General features: G+C 19.2%; 7 protein-coding genes and 3 non-coding genes across 10 annotated transcripts; 7 read left to right on the forward strand and 3 right to left on the reverse strand.

Annotated features, from left to right (window-relative positions):
* Positions 1-479: 479 nt before the first annotated feature.
* Positions 480-2386, forward strand: PiT (sodium-dependent phosphate transporter, putative; the record flags this gene model as incomplete). Its single annotated transcript, XM_028671261.1, has 2 exons — positions 480-2154; positions 2328-2386. The coding sequence occupies 2 exons, from the start codon at positions 480-482 to the stop codon at positions 2384-2386; spliced, it is 1734 nt and encodes a 577-aa protein (XP_028527931.1).
* Positions 2387-4486: 2100 nt separating this feature from the next.
* Positions 4487-4560, forward strand: PGAL8A_00252100. The gene has a single exon. It is a non-coding gene; the product is annotated as a tRNA-Arg (tRNA).
* Positions 4561-6749: 2189 nt separating this feature from the next.
* Positions 6750-6856, reverse strand: PGAL8A_00252200. The gene has a single exon (XR_003699205.1). It is a non-coding gene; the product is annotated as a U6 spliceosomal RNA (small nuclear RNA).
* A 996-nt stretch (positions 6857-7852) lies between these two features.
* On the reverse strand, positions 7853-8744 carry PGAL8A_00252300 (60S ribosomal protein L18, putative; the record flags this gene model as incomplete). The annotated part of the gene is made up of 2 exons (XM_028671262.1): positions 7853-8371; positions 8709-8744. The coding sequence occupies 2 exons, from the start codon at positions 8742-8744 to the stop codon at positions 7853-7855; spliced, it is 555 nt and encodes a 184-aa protein (XP_028527932.1).
* Positions 8745-9764: 1020 nt separating this feature from the next.
* On the forward strand, positions 9765-11035 carry PGAL8A_00252400 (60S ribosomal protein L18-2, putative; the record flags this gene model as incomplete). Its single annotated transcript, XM_028671263.1, has 3 exons — positions 9765-9767; positions 9971-10226; positions 10731-11035. The coding sequence occupies 3 exons, from the start codon at positions 9765-9767 to the stop codon at positions 11033-11035; spliced, it is 564 nt and encodes a 187-aa protein (XP_028527933.1).
* On the forward strand, positions 10290-10369 carry PGAL8A_00252500. The gene has a single exon (XR_003699206.1). It is a non-coding gene; the product is annotated as a small nucleolar RNA snoR20 (small nucleolar RNA).
* A 1362-nt stretch (positions 11036-12397) lies between the features above and the next one.
* On the forward strand, positions 12398-13771 carry ISC1 (inner membrane complex suture component, putative; the record flags this gene model as incomplete). The annotated part of the gene is made up of 1 exon (XM_028671264.1): positions 12398-13771. The coding sequence occupies one exon, from the start codon at positions 12398-12400 to the stop codon at positions 13769-13771; it is 1374 nt and encodes a 457-aa protein (XP_028527934.1).
* Positions 13772-15068: 1297 nt separating this feature from the next.
* GPI10 (GPI mannosyltransferase 3, putative) lies at positions 15069-17216 on the forward strand (the record flags this gene model as incomplete). The annotated part of the gene is made up of 1 exon (XM_028671265.1): positions 15069-17216. One exon carries the CDS (start codon positions 15069-15071, stop codon positions 17214-17216), a length of 2148 nt encoding a protein of 715 aa, XP_028527935.1.
* An 872-nt stretch (positions 17217-18088) lies between these two features.
* Positions 18089-18845, forward strand: PGAL8A_00252800 (conserved Plasmodium protein, unknown function; the record flags this gene model as incomplete). The annotated part of the gene is made up of 3 exons (XM_028671267.1): positions 18089-18165; positions 18470-18588; positions 18724-18845. 3 exons carry the CDS (start codon positions 18089-18091, stop codon positions 18843-18845), a joined length of 318 nt encoding a protein of 105 aa, XP_028527936.1.
* A 699-nt stretch (positions 18846-19544) lies between these two features.
* On the reverse strand, positions 19545-20978 carry IMC1k (inner membrane complex protein 1k, putative; the record flags this gene model as incomplete). The annotated part of the gene is made up of 1 exon (XM_028671268.1): positions 19545-20978. One exon carries the CDS (start codon positions 20976-20978, stop codon positions 19545-19547), a length of 1434 nt encoding a protein of 477 aa, XP_028527937.1.
* Between the last annotated feature and the right edge of the window lie 482 nt (positions 20979-21460).

A 21460-nucleotide genomic window follows, 5' to 3' on the forward strand; every position in this document is an offset into this window, starting at 1 on the left:
AGAATAAATTTGTTTTATTTTTTTAAAATGGTTTTTTATATATTCATATTATTATATATATATATATTTTTTTTTTTTTTTTTGCATATAATAAAAAAATTCAGATAACCTCTTGATATATTTGTAAATTTATAAAATACACTTTTATATATATATTAAAAAAATTAGATTAACCTTGTCAAATTATTTTATATTATTATTATTTTTTTTTTTTTTTTTTTTTTTACATATAAATAGGAGTTAAATGTATAATTATAAGAAAAGCATTGAAAAAAGCTATAACAAAGGCATATTAATTTTTATAATTTTTTTTTATTTTATTCAAAATTTTGTCATATTTAATTTTTATTTTAGGTTTTATTTTTTTTTTATTTTTTTTTTTTTTTTTTTTTTTTTTTTAATTTTTTTTTTTTTTTTTTAATTTTTTTTTTTTTTTTTTTTTTTTTTTTTTTTTGTAAATTAGGTAATAAGAAAATCAAATGGTTACAAATCCTGACATGTTATGGTTAGTCATCACAAGCGGTATAGCATGTTTTTTTATGGCATTTGTTACAGGAGCCAATGATATAGCAAATACATTTAGTACTTCTATTGGATCGAAAGCAATATCAGTAAAAAAAGCAATCATAGTCGCATTTTTTTTTGAAGCATTAGGAGCAAGTTTGTTAGGTGGAACTGTTACAGATTCAATACGTTCGAAAATTATAAATTTTGAAGTATTTTATGATGCACCTGAATTTTTAATGTTGGGTATGTGTTGCGCCTTAATGGGCGCAACTGTTTGGTTGGCTGTTGCAACATTTGCTGGTATACCTGTTTCAACAACACACAGTATAATAGGGGCTTTGATGGGTTTTGGATTAGCTACAGGAAATAAAAAGTCAATAAAATGGGAGAAAATACATAGTATTGTTATTTCATGGTTTGCAGCTCCATTATTAGCAGGAACATGTTCAGCTTTGGCTTTTTCTTTATTGCGCATATTAATACTAAGACGAAATAACTCTTTTTCTATTATTAAGAGATCATATTGGTTTTTAATTTTTTTAATAACTTTACCCTTTAGTGTATTTTTAGTGTTTCAAAACCCAATTGTGCTAGATATAAGATGTACAATGCTTAAAGATGATATAATAGTAATTTCTTCACCATGTTATCTTCAGGATTGGAGCGCAGCTCATGTTTTGTATTCTTTATTTATATGCTTAGGTATATCAATATTTTTAACATGTGTTAGTTCATTTATTATTTATGTTATATATAGAAATAGAATAAGGGATTATCACTTAAAAAAAAAAATTTATGGAGATGAAATGATTGATTTAGAAAAAAATGATAAAGGGAATTTTTGTAATGTAAAAAATAGTAGCTTAAATTCAGTAGCATCAAATGAAACACAGGGAACACAAAGTAATGCACGTATTCCTAGTGAAATTATTGAAAAAAAAAAAGATGATCACGAAAAAGATTTTCAAAATATTATTAATATAAAGAAAATAAATTTTAAAAATGATATAATAGACGATAAAAAGTCACTAGAAAATAATAATTTACCGGAAATTTTAATTGAAAATTTTGATCCAGAAACAGAAATAGTTTTCTCTTCATTACAAATTATAAGTGCAATTTTAGGTGTAGTTGCACAAAGTGCAAATGATACAGCCAATGCAATTGGTCCATTTGCAGCTGTATTTAATACATATAATAATGGAATTAAAGGAAAAATAAAAGTTCAGTGGTATATTTTATTATTTGGTGGTTTATCTATGTCCTTAGGATTATCCTTGTTAGGATATAAAGTTATTAAAACTGTTGGAATGAAACTTATTAAAATTACACCTTCTAGAGGTTTTACTGTGGAACTAATATCAGGGTTAATCGTCTTATTTTTTAGTATATGTGGTATCCCATTAAGTTCTACACATTGTGCCGTTTCTAGTGTTATTGGTGTTGGTTTAGTTGAAGCCAAAATATCAGCAAATAAAAGAAAAAACTTGAAAATATTAGATGATTCTATAGATGTTGATAAAGAAAAAAATTTTAGTAAAATAAAAAAGAAAAAATTTTCTTTATCATTTTTAAACACCTCATGTGTAAATTTAAAACTGTTTAGAACTGTGTTTTTATCATGGATAATAACGGTTTTTTTTTCGGGTAATTTTATTTTGTATTCATATGAATTTTAGATGATACATTTGACCTATGAAATTTATAATACATTTGCATATATGCTATTTTGTTCATGTGTAATGTTTAGTATATAACATTGTTATATTTCGTATGTAAATATATATATTTATATTTTTTTTTTTTTTTTTATTTTACAGCTAGTGTAACGGCGGCTATTTTTTCATTTGCAGCATATAGTCCTTCATATAAATTTTAAGCAGTGAATCTCTTATCTTTACTTGTTTATTATTAGTTTAATTTATTAATATATGTATTTACTTATTTATATACCTATTTTCATTTAATTTTTTTTTGTTTATTATTTTTGAATTAAAAAAATTCTTTTTTTTAATTTATTCTATAATTATATTATTTTAATTAAATTTTTATAAGTATAATGCACAAAATATTTATAGATTTGTATTATCCATTTGCTTTTATTGTTAAGTATAATATAAAATATTTAAAAATTATCCATGAATGCTGAGAGAGACATCTTTATATCATTTAAACATATATCCTTTTTTTTTTTTTTACTCATTATGAGCATTTCATTATGTTTGTTTTTGTAACTGCTATATATATGAAAGAAATTAAAACATTTTATCTTATATAGTTTTTTTTTTTATATTTTTAATTAATTATATTTATTCATGAGTGAGGGGAGAGACACCTATTATTATTTTCTTTATATTTTTTCTTAACATTAAACTAAATCAATAAATAATACACATTTGATTTAAATATTCTATAAAATTATGTTTTTCAATGAATATGGATTGTATTTTTTTTTTTTTTTTATTTTTTTTTTTTTTTTTTTATACATTTATATATAAATAAATGAATAAATAAATAAATAAATATATAAATAAATAAATTTATATATATATATATATATATTATATGTATTTTAAAGAATTAAAATATTATATATATACTATATTTTATTGTAAAAAAAAAATAACAAAACTTTTTTCTTGATCTTTAATAAAAAAAAGAATTCTTATATATAAAACACTATTCAGTTTAAGTTTAAGAAAAATTGGCGAATTTTTCAATAATACATTTTTATTTTTTTTTATTTATGTTTCTGTGAAAAATTCCTGTATTATTACGCCATTTGTGTTTATAAAAAAATTAGAGTAATTTATTATCTTAGATTAAAAAAGATAAAACAGACAAAAAAAAAACATTAAGAGTAAAGATTAAAAATTTTATTTTTTTATTTTGAATTTTTTGAAGAACAAAAATAGATACAAAAATATATACTGAGATTTGCAAATAACATTGAATTCATGAATTTTGAAAAATTAATCTAGAATAGATAGTTCAAGATCTTACTTTTTGAAAAAATATATATGTTTTTATATAAAAATTATTTTTCTTTTCCATATGTAAAGCTTTTAGTAAAAATTACGTAAGCATATAGTTAAACAGCTTAAGTTGTATCATTTACAAGGTAATGATTTTTTAAGAAAAAAATATTTTTTAAAAAGTTTTGCGAATAATTTTTATTTTTAATAAAAATTGTTTTATTTAAAATTCCTAAATTATCTAATAAAATTATTTTATATTTATAACTGTTCTTTCAAAAATGTATATACATGAATGTAAAAAAAAAGTTTTTCTTTATATAGCCAATTGGGGATTAATTATTTAGATTGTGTTTACAACTAAAAAAAAAAAAATAAAAGTGTGTCATTAATGTTTTTTTCTATCTTATTTATAGAATCTAAGCTTTTAAACAATATTAAATTTTTATAAAAAATTATTATTAAAATTAATAATTTACAGTAAATTATGTTCATTAAAAATTATGAAGCTTCATAAAATTTCTAACGATAAAAATAAAAATTATTTTTAGAAAAAAATTTTATTTTTTTTTAATTATATAGTATATATTTACACAGTATAATACGTTAATGAAATATAAAAGATTACATTTTGTATAATTACAATAAAAATAATTATAAAAAAATCATTATAAGCAAATATAATTTTATCATTATATTTATAATCTTTCATGTAAAGAAATAAAATATTAAAAAAAATATATGAAATTTTTAAATTTATAGAATTTATAAAATATTTCTACACAGGTAAATATTTAAAAGAATAGCTAAATATATGTAAAAAGTATATGTAAATAATTATTAAAATAAATATATCTATATTAAATAAACGTCAAAAAAAAAAAAAAAATAAAAAGGCAAGTAACAACAAATGTTAAAAATAAATAAATATATAAATGCTTTTTTTTTTTAATGTATTTCTTAATATGTGAAATATATGTTAATATATGAATATTGTAAATGAAGCCTCTGTGGCGCAATTGGATAGCGCGTTGGACTTCTAATCCAAAGGTTGCGGGTTCGATCCCCGCCAGGGGTATATTTAATATTAAAATATAATATGGTGAATAAGAATACATGTGAAAATTTTTATTTTTTCTTTTCAGAAAATAAAATATATTATATATTTATATGTATATAAATATTTATATTATGTAGTTATAATTTAATGTTTATAATTTATGCTTTATATTTTTTTTTTATAATACTGAAACATTAATATAATATTATTTATCCTTAAAGGAATTTTTTAATATCTTTTAGATCTTATAACTTATCCTTTTTTTTCTTGTTTTATAAAAGTTTTTTTTTAAATAAATATTTTGGTTCAGAAAACGTGTTATTTAAAATTATTATTTAATAATTATAAAAATTATACATTTCACAAATAGAAACATTTTAGTTTTAAGTTTAAATTACTTTAATTGTAATTCCTCAATATTATTATCTCATCGAATTACCTCTTGTTAAGGTTCTATAGAACTAACATTTAGTTCATTTATATATGCAAATATTTATTACTTTTTATAAATAAAGTATTATTCGAACTTATGCTTTACCTGATGTATATTTTTTTTAAATATTTTTCATTTTATTCTTATATATTAGAAAATAAAAAGGAAATATTTTCTTCTTTTAAGTTTTTTTTCAAATGTTTAAAAAAGTTTTATATTGTTAATATTTAATTTATATTTATGATTTTTATTATAGATTAAAAGTATATTCCTTTTTTCTAGATATCCCTTTCATGATAGAATAGTGCTATTAAAACAATTATTTTTATCAATAAATTGTCATGAATATATGAATTTACTATGATATTACTTTTTATTTATATTAAATATAAAACATATTTAAGTAAATGCTATATGAAATATCAAAAAAAATTAAAAGAAGGAATTTATCACAATTGAAAAATAAATTCAACATTTTGTTTTATATTTAAATTATCAATCATTAAATATAAGTATTTTTTCTTCTATAAATATATTTTGTTAGAGTAAATGGTACATAAGATATTTATATAAAAGAAAAATTTATGCAGCTTATATTACAAGTTAAAAATATAATGAGTATTACATGAATTCAATAATTCATACTTTTAGTTTCTTATTTATTTCTACTATGTTCTTTATTAAGTTTTTTTAAGAATTCTTTAGTCAATGTCTTTTTATACAAGAAGTCTGGATGATTCTAGGTATTTTTAGGAAGGATAATAATGTAATAAATAATAAGCTTCTTATTCTAAATTTTTTATTATAAGTAGTTTAAGAATACAAAGATAAGATGTGAATAGCAAATACGAAGCGGCAGTAAGTTATATTATTATAATGTGTAAAGAGGTACATTCACTATAATTATATACTAGAAATAGCTCAATATATTATTTCATATTTTTCAATAGTGGATAGTTTTACATCAATTAGATATATTTCTATCTTAAGAATTTCGAGTTCTATATGGTATAAATAACGAAGAAAAACTGATTCTTAAGTTAGGTTTTAAAAGAGAGAAAAATTATGTAAAGCAAAAATTCACGTAAATAAAATTATGTTTTCATTTAAATTTATTTGTTTTACTTGACACTTATTAATTAAGAAGTACTTTTTTTTTTAAACTTTTATGTTCTACCTTGTGATTATACAAATATGAGGCAATTAGTGTAAAAATTGTATTTTCTTAGTTACATTTTTTTGTTGTTAGTAGCATTTACTTTTTTTTTTGTGTATTTTATTTATATTATTTTAATTAATGAAATATATATTAAGGAATTTTTCTCCTATTTAAGGAAAAAAATATAAAAATTTTTTATAAATTTATATTTAAGTCATTAAATAAATGTATTAGAATATTTTTTCAATAATCAAAAGAAAATTAAAAATATTCCTTATTTATAATATTAAACATATTCATTATTTTACTATGAATTTTTAGTATATAATGTTCTTTATTTGTATTTAAAATTTTAAATATTTATGTAAATTTCTGTGTAAAAATAACAGAAATATTTAAAATTATGTATTTTTATAAAATATAAGGATTATATACTTTTGGTCATCTATATGAATTTATATATTACGTTCCTCTTATTTTTAATCATAAAATATAAAAAAAAAATTATGGGTTTAATTAAAATATATATATATATATAATTTATATTTAATATAAAAAAATATAATATTAATGTAAAATATTTTTAATTTTAATTTCTTTTAAAGTTAAAAAAAAAAAAAATTACATTCCTTCTCGAACGTCATGTGTCATCCTTGCGCAGGGGCCATGCTAATCTTCTCTGTATCGTTCCAATTTTAACAAACGGCATCTCCGAAGAGAGCCATTACCTTCCTTGTACTAAAAATGTAGGGATATGAAAAAAAAAAGCTATTATGGTTACTCATATTTCAGTGCATTTTTCTTGCCTTCAGCATTCATAAAATACTAAATTTTTTTAAAAATTACAAATTAATATGTTTATATATTGTAAAAAAAAATATAAAATAAAATAAAATAAAATAATAAAGTTTATATAATTAAATTTTAAAAAAAGTAATAAATTCACAAATTAAATATTAAATAGAAAAAAAAAAAAAAAATATATAAATATATATATACATGTATATATAAGTAAATAGTTTATTTTTAAATTTCTGAATACTTTAAAAAATTATTTTTTATATATGTTATATTTATTATTTATATATGCTAATAAATTCTCTTTTTCTCATATTTTGAATAAGGAAATGTGTTTAATTGAATAAATTATCATATATTTTCAAAAAGGAAAAAGAGTTATTAAATTAAATATATAAGTTAGAATGATAATAATTTCAAATATGTAAGGTACCAAGAAAACAATATTTATGTAAATATGTTTTTAATTTTAAGGGAATAGAAGTTCCTAATTATCATTAAACGTAAGGATTACTTTAAGAAAAAGTTTTTAACATAATTATGAAAAATAAATAAGACGTAAAAATTATAAGTCTATTTTTCAAAGAATAAATTTCATATGTTTTAAAAATGGTATACCTATAACTTATGATTAATGAATGAAATTTTGACTTTTACTTTTTTATATTTTTCTTTACTTTAAAATATAATGAATATTAATTCATATATCTTTCATTTTACTATATTTAAACTCCTTAAAAATAATAGTTTTATAGTTTAATTAAAGATAATATAAAAAAAATAAAATAGAAGGCATAAAAATAAGAAAAAAAAATTAAAAAAAAAAACAAGTTTCTCCTTTTTTTTTTTTAATTATTTATTAAAAAAGAATTTATACAATTAGAGTAATAAAATATTATTTTTCATTGAATTGTTCTCATTTACATCCTGTATGTAGATGGTCTTTTAGCTGCATACTTTTTTCTAAATTCTCTTTTCAATGTAGGCAAATGTAATGCTGGAAATCTTAGCTTTTTCCTTAGTAACTGTCTAATATGTGGTCTCCTAACTAAATTAGAACTAATTTCAGATATTCTTATAATACTAATAGAAGATGCCCTTGCTCTATGCCTTCCGGCCATTTCTGAATATAACTGAGAAATAGCTCCTTCTTTGGTAGTATCTCTAAATTCTTTATACATATTATGTGTTCCTGTTCTACTATCATATCTTAATAAAACTCCATAATTTTTTACACGTAGAGGAAATCTTTCTCTTATTATTTCACAAGCTAATATTTCACCATTTGATTTTTTTAACTTATTTATTTTTTTCATGAAATACCAAAATCGTGATTTTGCATTTGTCTCATTTTTTGCAAATATGCACATTCGATAAACATTAGGGTTTTTATCTTTTTCTGTTGGGATAGCTCTACCAACTATGTGATATTGCTTTATCTAAAAACAAATGTTAGAAAGAATATAAATATACAAAAAATTGCATATTTAAAAGCAATATATATATAAATATATATATATATACATAAAATTAAAAAATTAGAAATAAAAAATTTTCAATTATTTAAACATATATTTTATAATTCATTTAATTCAACATATATGAAATTTAAAAATGAAATTACATACATTAGAATAAGGAAAAAAAAAAATATTTGTTTAAAAATAAGTTTACTAATAATAAATATAATAACATAAAAAATTCACATACATCATTCACAAACTATAAAACTATTCTATATATCTTATAATTTTGTTCACTTTTTAAAAAACTTACATTTGTTGTTACTGATTTATCTATAGTTTTAACCATTTTCGTTTATATGATTACTAAAAAAAAAATAAATTAAATTATATTTATATAAAAAGGTGATCAATAAAAAAAATAAGAATAAAATAATATAAAATAAATTTATGTTCCAATCAAATTTTAAACATAGGGTCAAATAAAATAAATTAAAGATGAATAATAAATATAAGTGAACAATTTATAATAATATTAATTTTAAAATAAACATAAAAATAAATACAGAAAAAATTATTTTTCCTACTTAATTTTTATAGAAAAGATTTTATAAAAAATGTTCGTATACAATTTGATTTTATAATTAAAAGCAAATATTTTTCTTAATCTTGTTTTAAAAAAAAAAAAAATTATTTTGCGTAGTTCTGCTAATATTAAATTATGAAAATAAATATTTTTTGCTAAGTTTTGTATTCAATTTTTTTAACATTACGCATAATACAAAAAATAATATTAACAAAATATATACTTTACATCCCATCAAAAAATACAAAAAAATTTTTACTTCAGAAACTTCTATTATTTATTTTATATATTTTACTTATTTTACCTTTTTTTATTTCTTTACAATTTAAGAATTAATAATTTGTCAAATCACATCAATTATTCAAATTTTTTTTTCGTGTAGTCATTTATAAAAGGGGTTATATCAATGAAGAAATTAATGTATTAATGGGTGTATATTTTTATAATAGAATTTTTTATTGCATTGAAAAAAAAAAAAAAACTATATCATTTATATGTAAATGGAATAAAATATAAATTAATATATTATTCAACAAAAATATTTTTTTCTGTATTTTATTTTAAATGTATATATTTCATATCAAAGAAAAATTATACAACAAAATGATTTAAATCATTTTACGAATTTTTTTATTGTTTTATTTATATTATTTTTTTATTTTAAAAAAAAATTATATTAATTCATTAAAAAATTAAAATCATCTTTTTTATTTAATTATACTTCAGTACTTTTATCTATTATTTTTAAAAAATTTCATTTTTTATTATTATTGATTTAAAAATATGGTAAGTATATTTTCACATTTAAAAATATATGAAAATTTTATTACATTTTTATAAATTTCATAGAATACAATATTAATATTATAAATAAAAATAAAATAAATTATATACATAAAAGTGATTTACAATCAAATTATTTATGCATATTAAAAATTATACAATATTCTTAGTGAAATTTGTAATAATGAATTTTTTTTTTTTGTTAGGGTATCGCTCTTAAAAATGTGGGAAGAATAAAAAAACATGGAAGAAAATATCTGGTTTCAAAAAACCCATATATGAGGTTGTTGGTGAAATTGTATAAATTTTTAGCAAGAAGAACGAATGCTAATTTTAATAAAATAATAGCTAAAAGGCTTATTATGCCTAAACGTTTTAGACCCCCATTATCATTATCTAAATTACAAGCTCATATGATGAGACATCCGGATAACGTAGCAGTTGTTGTTGGTTCAATAACGGGTAATTACAATTATTATAAAATATTTTTTTTAATTTTATAATATACATGCATATATAATTAAATATACATGATGAATAAGTTTCTACGAATCACGACGGTCTTCTGACATTATTAATGGAGATGGTAGAACGTTCTGATGATATTTGTTAAAAATCTATAAAATTTTGTTATTTTTTCACCCTTTGATTATACAAGAAAATATAAAATTTATTTTATTTTTTTTTTTGATTGTTTACTAATTTTAAAAAACATAATCTTATCATTTTCATAATAAATTTGTATTCAATGATTTTGATTTGCATATTATATAATTTGAAATTTTTAGTAAATCTAATAGAAATATAAATTAAATAGATTTTTTATTTCATATATATATATATATATAAAATTATATTAAAATTTTTTTTATATAAAAAAAAAATAAAGAAGTTTTTCATACATGTGTTTAATTTTTACCATGTTTTAATCATTATTTTATTTTTTTTTTTCATTTTTTTATTTAGATGACAAAAGGCTATTTAGTTGTAAAAAATTAAAAGTATGTGCTCTAAGATTTACAGAAACAGCTAGAAAAAGAATTTTAGATGCTGGTGGTGAATGTTTAACTTTTGATCAGTTAGCTTTGAAATATCCTACTGGAAAGAGATGCATACTTTTAAGAGGTCCAACCAAAGCAAGAACAGCGGAAAAGCATTTTGGTAAAGCACCAGGTGTTCCAAAATCTAAAGCAAGACCTTATGTTCGTTCAAAAGGAAGAAAATTTGAAAAAGCAAGAGGAAGAAGGAAATCAAGAGCATATAAAGCTTAATTTAATTTTTAATCTTTATAGAAGTATATATAAAAATATAAAATACTTATTTCATTTTTCTGTGATATATATAAATTGTTTTCTTTTTTTTTTTTTTTTATTTATTATTAACAATGTGGTTCATTTTATATGACTCTTTAAGTTTTTAAATTTATTTAATACTTTCTTTAAAAAATTAATGATTTACAAAAATCAATTACCTAAATCTTATAAAGAGGTTATTTTAATTAATTATAATTAATGGTTGAATAAATTACCTAACTAAAAACGAAAAATGAAAAACGAAAAAAGAAAAAAATAAAATAAATAACATATTTAAAATTTAAAAAAAGAAATTATAGCAAAAACCGATAGTTATTATGTGTTAAGAGGCAGTGAAAGAAAATTACAGTAATAGAAAAATTTTAAGAAAAAATCATATTTTTTATCGAATAGAGAACCTCAAGGTGATAATAATACATTGTATCCATTTCAACTTAAAAAACATTTTTTAATTTTCATTTGAAAATTTATTAAAAATTAAAAATATTGTCATTCGTAAAAATATTCAAAAAAGAAAATAGAAATAGCAATACAACTATTTTTTAATGCAAATTTTAAGATTAGTATTTTTACTCCTTTTTTATGTAAATGTAGCATAATTGTCTAAAAATATAAAGAAAATTAAATCGTGTTTTCTGTATATTTAAGTTAATATTTTAAAACGTATTTTATTTAATTTTTTTTTTCTTCTTTAAATTGTTTATATGACAATATTAACTGTAAATGTTTTATGTGAAGAATAAAAAAAAAGACAGCATCTTTAAAAATATATATATGTAATTTTAGCTGTAAAAATTAATAATGCACAAGAATTAAAAAAAAAACTTATAGACTGTACAGAAAAAAAACAAAAAATTTATTTTTCATGTGTGTGATATGGTGTGCACATTTTTTTTTAAACAAAAAATTTTACTAAAAATATATTATACGATATATTAAAAAAAAAAAAAAAAAAAACGACTTTTAATACAGACACTATAACATAATTATTTTTATGTTTCATTTTTAAAAATATACTTTATCTCTATCGTTATGAAGTTTTAAAGTAATTGTAATTTATTTAATCTGATAAACCATTTGTAGTATTCGTTTTTATAATATTTTTTTATTTGTTCCTTTTTTTTCCTTTTTTTTAATCTTTTTCTTTTCTTTTTTTTTTTTTTTTTATAAAGTTTTAAAATAAATATTTCAGGTTATTATACCTTGTAAGAGTTTATGTTTTTTATTTTAAAATTGTTTGATAAATATATATGTTTAAATAATAAAAACTAAGGACAAATGAAAAATATTTATATGTAAAAAACTATAAAGTTTACAAAAATGAATAATTCAGGTTACGATAAATCAAATAATTCACAAAACGTCTTAAATGTAAATGAAAATGACGAAAAATTATCAAAAGATTCAATTAATACAGAAAGCATTGTTCATAATGTATCTGAAAACATAAGTACCATAATAAATACTGCGAACAACGAAATTACTTATAATGATCATAGTTATGATGATGCAAATGTGTTACGTGTGCCAGAAAAAAAAAGTGGACAAGTTACCCATGGTCAAAATGTAACATCCGTAAAAAGTTGTGATAACTTATATTTAAATGAATCACCTCAAACTAAAATTTTATATTTTCCTAATAATAATTATAAACAATTCAACTCACCAACTGATAGAAAATTAAGGAGTAGTAATGGTAATTTTTATAATTTTGATGCAAACACTGCCTGGAACATGAATTACCCTATAAATTCTGAGAATTATGATTATCTAAATGTGCAAACTCCTTCAAATAACATTCCTGATGCGTGTAATGTACCATACAATTTGGTAGAAAATTCACAATTAATTTCTCCAGAACATACAACCTCTCCTTTATATACAAGGAGAGCTAACATTCATCAAAATCCTCCTTTCACTGATTCATGTCATTTAAATCCATATTCTGATATAAATCCATTTTATGGAAGAATGAGTTCATATTCGCCTTTACATAATAATGAACTAAATTACTTATGTAAACCAACACTTTCAAGTTATGAAAATACTTCTCCCTATATAAATTATAATTATTTCAAACATATGCCTCCGCATCTTTATTATTTAGCAGAGGATAAAGATAATTGTTCTTTCTTAAAAAAGGGAATAAAACGTGCAATGAATGTGTGTAATTCTAATATAAATGAGTCATATACACCAAAATATGAATATATAATTCAGGGGCCAAAATTACCATACGTAAATTACCCAAACCAAAAAAAGTTTGACGTATTTAAAAAATTAACATTAGCAGTGGGTACTTATTTAGATGATGCTGTAAATATAATGATAGATGTGTTGGAATCATCATTTAGGATTATAAAAAAAAATAATAATACTAATTTATATGATTTATATCCGTTTTATAATCCTGATCCAATTTATTCCAGACAAGAAAGGCCAACATTGAAAACAGGAAGTAATCTCTTCGATAAAATTAATTGTGCTTTAGACGGTACTACATTAGAAAAACATAAAAACTTACCAAAAAACTTCGGAAGAATTATAGTTCCTAAAACTGAAAAAACTGGACATGTAGTTGTTGATGGGATAAATAACATATTAGATAACTTATTAAATGAACCATTATCTTACAGGAATTATGATTATTTTAGCGACAAATTTAAACCTATGAATGAAATAAAACAGCAGTAATTGCAGTTATTGAAAGAAAAATTAAGACATGAATATATTATTTTATTAAAAAAATAGTTTTTCTTTATTTCATATATTTATAAATCCTTAAAAAAACTTCTTTTAACATTTTTTCAAAAAATTTAAATTTCATTAATTTTAATAATATATATTACATAACTTTTTTTTCCCCTTTTTTTTAAATAAATATTTTAAATAATTCTATGATTACATTATATTCTGCATACATATATATTATAAGGAAAAAATTTTAATTTAAATTATATACGAATTTCCTTACATTCTGTACATGCTTATTCTGAATTATATTTTAATCGTAATCCATATTAATGGAACAATGCATTAGTTATTAAATGTAAATCACAAAATAAATGACACCATAAATGTTATTTAAAATATAATTTATATACATATTTTTAAATACTTCTTTTTATAGTGGTATAACTTAGCAGATAATATTAGAATATAATTTATTATTATTTTTACTATTTTTTTTTAATTTTAACAGCAAAAGTACAATTGTGTATCCTTTTAAATAATTAATATTCATATATTTATATATATGCTTAAGTATTTTTATATTAATTTCACATTATTTTTTATTTTACAGAATATAATGTGTATTTTTTTTTTTTTTTTTTTTTTTTTTGTAGCAAAAAAAAGTTTCATAAATAATGTTGTAGCATTTTATATAATTTCTTTTTTTTAAACATTTTAATAAGAATTTTGTTATTACCAAAGAATATGTAATGTTGATATTTAAAATTATTTTATCAATATAAATCCGTGGACTGAAAAATATGTTAAAAAAACAAAAAATAAATAACACATTATTTTAATTACTTATAGTAAAAATTCTCAATTTTTAATTCTCATAGAGAAGATTTTTTAAAATGAAATATATAAAAATAAAAACTTATATAAGAAAATAATTTTTATTAATAATTAAGAACTTAAAATTAAATTATTAATGTTAGCAGAAGTAAAACTTTTAATTCAATTGTTTGCACGTAAAAATTATCAAAAAAAAAGAAACTACATAAAGTATTCAAGTTACCTAAGACTCATGAGCAAAAAAAAAAAAAATTAAAACAGTAATTGAAAAAATTTTTTTTAAATATTAAAAATATTATTTAAGTAGTAAATATAGAGATTTATCTTTACATTAATATTATTAGTAAAAAAGGATTTTCATTATTATTTATTTTTTGTATTTTTATATTCCAAAACTCAAATTATATGTAAATAAATGTAATTAAAGTAAAATTATTATTACATTTGTTATTTTATATATAAGATGCTTTCATTTGATTTTATTAAATATAGTAAACTCATATTAAAAAAGTTAGAACATTCTAAAAAGTGCCTTATTTTCCTCATTGCTCTTAGATTATTTAATTCTTTATTTGTTGTAACTTCATTTTTCCCTGATGAATATGCTCAATCAATAGAAATTTCCCATTATTGGGTTTTTGGCTATGGTCACATGCCCTGGGAGTGGGAACCTTGTATATCTTTAAGATCAGTTATTCACCCTTTTTTATACGCAATATTATTTTATATTTTGAAAATTACTAAATTAGATTACCCTATTGCTGTTTTATATGCACCTAAAATTTTTCAAGGGTTATGTGCAGCACTTGGTGATTATGGCTTAATGAAATTGATTAAACTTTGGTATTTGGTATTATATAAAAAAAATAATATGAAAAGTGATGATAATGCAATATTTACAATTTTAATTTGCCATTTTTTTTGTTGGTTTTATTTCTACTGCATTTGTAGAACATCGTCTCTTTCATTTGAATGTTTATTTAATATATGGGGTATCTATTTTTTATCAAAAAATTATTACCCTTTAAAGGAAAAAGACAAGAACATAAGTAATAATAGTAACTATAAAGTAAAAAAAAGTTTGCAAATAGTAAAATTTTTCGATTTAAGGGAAGAAAAAATTCCAAAAAATAACACAAATAGTGATTTAAAAAAAAGAAAAGATATCACAGAAAATAAAGATTTTTTAATCAGTGAAGGTAGAAACGACACTTCATGTGATAACAACACAAATAAGATTTACGAAGAAAGTAAAAATAAGGACCTTCCAAGAAATGAAAAATTATCTATGCATAACAAAAGTTCTAATCTTAGTGTTGATATAAAGGAATTAAATGAAATAAAATATTTTCATATTAAAAATTTAATATTAAGTTTATTGTTTAGTTCTTTTTGTGTACTATTTAGGCCAAATGCAGCACTGTTTTGGTTATGCATATATATCCTTTATTTTATAAAATCAGCTAATAATAAGTATATTTTGGATTATAAAGAAGTTTTTTTCATTGGGACTTCTTATGCTGTTATATTTTTATCAATTTCCATAGCGATAGACTCGTACTATTATGGAAAAATAACTGTTTCATTTATTAATTTCCTTTTATTTAATTTTATTAGTAGTCAAAATTCTTTTTTTGGAAAGCATCCCTTTCATTTTTATTTTTCTTCTGTTATACCATCAATTTATTTAACTCTAACACCTTTTACTTACTATAGTTTTATTTTTTTTTACAAAAAATTAAAAAAAAAAAAAAAAAAATTATTTTATGTATTATCAAGAATAGATTATGTTACATATATTGCAACATTTGTAGAAGTTTTATTTCTATCATTTAGTATTCATAAAGAGCATAAACTTGTAATTGGGTACCTTCCTTTTTTGACTATATTAACAGGGCTAATGTTGCATAAAACTATAAGAAATATAGAAAATTCAGAACAAACTGATAAAAGAAAAAAGTTTTTCTTCTATTTAAATGTAAGTTTTTTTATTCATTTAATATGTATATTTTTTTTTAGCTATATTCATAATCGTTCTCCTGAAAAAGTGTCAGCTTACTTTAGAAATTTAAAAACAAATAATGATAATAATATTTCTATATTTATAACAGATTGTTATGATATCCCATTATACTCTCATATACATAGAAAATTTAAAATTGGATTTCTTGATTGTTCTCCTATAATAAAAAACGGTATGCTTATAAATAATTGGAGAAAAATTATATACGATGATAAATTTGGTAAAACATTTTATGATTTATTTGATGTAAACAAAAATACTTCTAATTCTATTTCTCCATATATAATTCCAGAAAAATCATTCTATTGGTTTGGCTATCACAACTTCAATCCTAAACAGAATTTTCAATTTTCATATAATATCATAAATTTTTCTTGTTTAGATTATCGTTATTCATTTCCATTAAATGGAGAGCTTCCTCTTTATATAGTCACAAATTCAATTAACTTACCATACTTAACAAATTTTTTAAAAGAATTTAATTATCATCTTGAAGGAAATCCTTTTTTTTCTTATTTTTTAATAAACGAAAATAAAAAAATAGTTGTAGTTAATCATTATATTTTTAAAAAATATTCCATTAGTTAAATATTATTCCTCTTAGAGTAGGAATTTACTGAAAAAGAGTTTGTTTCATCATATTTTTTTTTTTTTTTTGAATTACAAAAAATTATAATGAAAAAGAATTATGATATTAAATAAATTCTTTTCATTAAAATTAATTTATATTCATATAATTTATTTAATATAAGTGAATAATTGTATCCCTAAATTTTTTTATAACATATTTTTTTTTAAATAAAATAAATTTTTTATTTTTGTATAAACTTATAATATTTTTGTAGGTAATTTTTAAATAAGCAAAAATTTATTCTGTATATACCTAAATATGTCTATAATACGTATCTTTCATTTATAATTAAAAATTAAAATAATTATGTATATTTAATTTATTAATTTATGTTGTAATGTATTAGATACTAAATGAATGAATTATTTCGATAATATATATACCTGCACATTTTTTTTTTTTTTCCATTTTTTTTTATAAAAAAAAAAAAATTAATTGAAGTAAATTTAAATCCACTAAAAATTAGTGTCACAATAACAATAATATATTTTATAAATTTTTACGTGATTTCTTAAAAATACATTTAAGATTATTAATTAATTAAATTGAAATAAACTATTTCTAAAAATTATTTTAACGTATAATCTTTTGGTTTATAAATATAAAAAATTCTTTATATGATATTTCATAAGAATATTTTTTATCTTATTTTTTTTATTTAAGCGGTCTACATTGTGAAATATTTTTTATCTTCGAGAAATAAAGCGAACACTTCAAGTAGGAAATATAAAAATATTTTAATGTCTGTTAAACTATAAATTATAAAAAATAATAAAAAGCATAATATATAAAAAATATTAATGTTATTTGTCTAAAAAAAAAAGAAAAAATGGATATGTATCCATTATATTATTCTAAATTAAATAATAACGTAGTTAAAGAATTAAATTATTTAAGTAAAACGAGGTTAAAATAAAATAAAAGAAAAAATTAATATTTGTATTTAAATAATATAATAAAATATACAATCTCTCAGAAATATCCTTTATTATAATAAAAAATATCAAAAAAGTTAATAGGAAATAATATATTACATAAAATAACGTAATTTAATATAATGCAATATAATAGAATATAATACAATATAATGGAATAAAATATAATAAAATATATTTATATATACATATTTTGAATAAAATACTAAATTTTATTTATATTCCAAGTTATATCTTTGTAATTTATATGTTTGTATTATAAATATTTTTTATAGACAAATGAATAAAATTAATGAGGAAGAAATAAGTTTTAATAAAGAATGTAATTATAAACTATTTTTCTTTATAGTTCAACTACAACAGAAACTAAAAGACATTGAAAAAGAAAATGAAAGTTAATTATATTACTAATTTTATTAACAAAAAATAATTTTTAATTTTTACATTATTTGTAGAAATAAAAAAGTTACATTTTTTTTTTTTTTTTTTTTAGTTTAAATAAAAGAAATTATATGTTTTATTTTTACAGAGTTAAAATATTTATTGAAAAAATATAACAGGGAATCAATTGAGAATGACAACAAAATCATAAAAAGGGTTTTGTTAGTAATCAGCAGCATAATTTTTATTATTATTTTTTTTTTATTTTAAATTTAAAATGATTAATTTTCGATACATTCATAAATTTTTTTTTTTAAAACTATATACAATTAATAATAAGAAGGATATTAAAAAAAAAAAAAAAAGGAAAAAAAAATATAAAAAGGATGTAGTTGTTAAAATAATTGTTTTAAAAATAAACAAAAATGGAAGAAAAAAGGGAAAACAAAACAAAGAACAAAAAACAAAGAACAAAGAACAAATAATAAAAAACAAAAAATAAACAAAAATAAAAAAAAAAAAAAAGAAATATTATAAATTTAATATTTTTTTTAATTAAATATTTTCATTCAAAACGTTCATTTAATTAACATATTTTATGAATGTGTAAAATGTTTTATTCTATATATATATAAGAACAAGTGTATAATTAAGAAAATTTACAAATAGTAAAATATTATACTTATATAAATAAAAAAAGTGACTTTAATTAAAAAAATAAAAAATTGTAATGAAATTTACGTAATGCATATTAAACATAATAGAAATAAATTTATTACTTTCTATAATAATAAATGTAAAAATGTGTTTTTACAATTAATTTTTTTTAAGAAATAAAATAATGATTAATTTAATATACTTTAAAAAATGAATTAAAATGGATAAAAAAACAAAAATGTCAATAAATAATGAGAATATAAAATTACGTGCATATATATAAGTAGTTACAACTTTAAACTAATCTTTTTTTTAAGCAATTACACCAACTTGTTGCTCACTTTCATTTAAAATATTTTTAGTGTCATTTATAAGAGATTTTGAATAACTTGGTTCATTTAATATGTTGTCAAACGATGTAGAGTCCATTTTAATATAACTTGGAAATACATCAATGTATTCATTTTCATTTTCCTTATTTTTAACATTTGATTCACAACAAGATGAAAAGCATACTTTTGGAAACTTTTGTTTTTTTGAATAATGTTTGATATACTCTTCAGGAATAGGTACAGACTCTTCTGGTGAATTTAAATCATAATGTTGATATTCTGGAATCATTGTGTCTTTTTTAACCATTACAGGTGGTATTTGTTTAACTATTTGTACTGGATAGGGAACAATTAAAGGTGGAGGACATTCTAAATTAACATCAAATTTAGGGACAAGTTTTTGTATATAAACTATTTTTTCAATTGGTTTCCATACATATTGAACTTCATCAACATATTTTGGTATTTCTATAATTTTGGGGACTCTTTTTTCCACAGTATCAACAACTACTTCTCTTTCCACTATTTTATCTACATACTTTATTTCTGGAACTTCAACTTCTACAATTTTTTGTTCTCCAATGTATTTAACAATAGGTCTTGGTACTTCATGTACTTCCCATTTTGGAACAAATTTATGAGTATATCCAGTAATAATAGGAATAATTATTTCTTTATCAACATATTTAACATTTGGTATTTTTACACGAGTATCTTCTACCTTTATGTCCAATTTTGGTATATCGTGCTTAATATTTTGATTATAAATTTTTGGAACAACAACATCAGTAACTTCTACTTGTGGTATTAAAATAATTTTATCTCTTCTTAATATTCCTTGTACAACTGACACTGGAATTATTGGTTGTGAGCAGGATAATTTTAATTTTCCATCATTTGTCCAAGACCATAATTTTTTTTCATCTTTAGTATTATTTGAGTTATTTGTAATAGGAAGCCCATTTTCATCATATACAGTTGCTTCCTCAGAATTTAATTCATCATATGGTTCATGATAAGGTGTTACTTGTCCCGGAATTCCTATTTCTTGTACTTTAGGGGTTATTGCTTGCCTTTCTTTACCTAATCCATGTAAATCAGGAATATACTTAGCGCCTTTGAATTCTATATTATTTTCACTCTCGAAGTTCGAATCATTTTCATTTTCGTTTTTACTTCCATTTTTGCTTCCATTTTTACTTCCTTTTTTACTTTCAATTCTACTTCCATTTATACTTTCATTTCTATTTCCGTTTATACTTTCATTTTTACTTCCATTAATACTTTCATTTCTACTTCCATTTCCGCTTTTATTTTCATACTCATTTATATTTAAAATTTCATTTTCATTTCTACTTGCCATACTGTTTATTTCCTTATTTGGATCATAATTTGCATCTGAACTATCTTCCATTTGCATGTAAATTTACGTGTGTAAATGTGTGTTTTTTATTTTTTTTTTCTATGGAATCACTTAATTAAAACTTATAAAATTAATAACTATAAAAATATTTTATATAACTTAAATAATAAAATATTAATTTAATAAAAGTAAAAATGAATTTAAAAAATGCTAAGCAATGTGATGATGAAAAAAAAAAAAGGTTAAGGTTTTAAAAAAAGGAAAAGAAAAAATATACATATATATATATATATATATATATATATATTTATATTACGAAAGAACAAATATCTATAGGTTAATTTTTTTTTTAAAAAAGGAAAATGTATTTTTTATTTATATCAATATTTATTTTTTTTCGCAGAAAATTAAAAAAAAAAAAAAAAAAAAAAAAAAAAAAAAAAAAAAACATTAGAAGTGTCTATCCAATGAAAAGTGATTTAAATAAGAAAATTTTCCCTAATATTTTAATTTAAAATATGTACATATATTTA

The sequence above is a fragment of the Plasmodium gallinaceum genome (assembly GCF_900005855.1).
Source record: "Plasmodium gallinaceum strain 8A genome assembly, contig: PGAL8A_v1_76, whole genome shotgun sequence".
Classification (NCBI taxonomy): Eukaryota; Apicomplexa; class Aconoidasida; order Haemosporida; family Plasmodiidae; genus Plasmodium; species Plasmodium gallinaceum.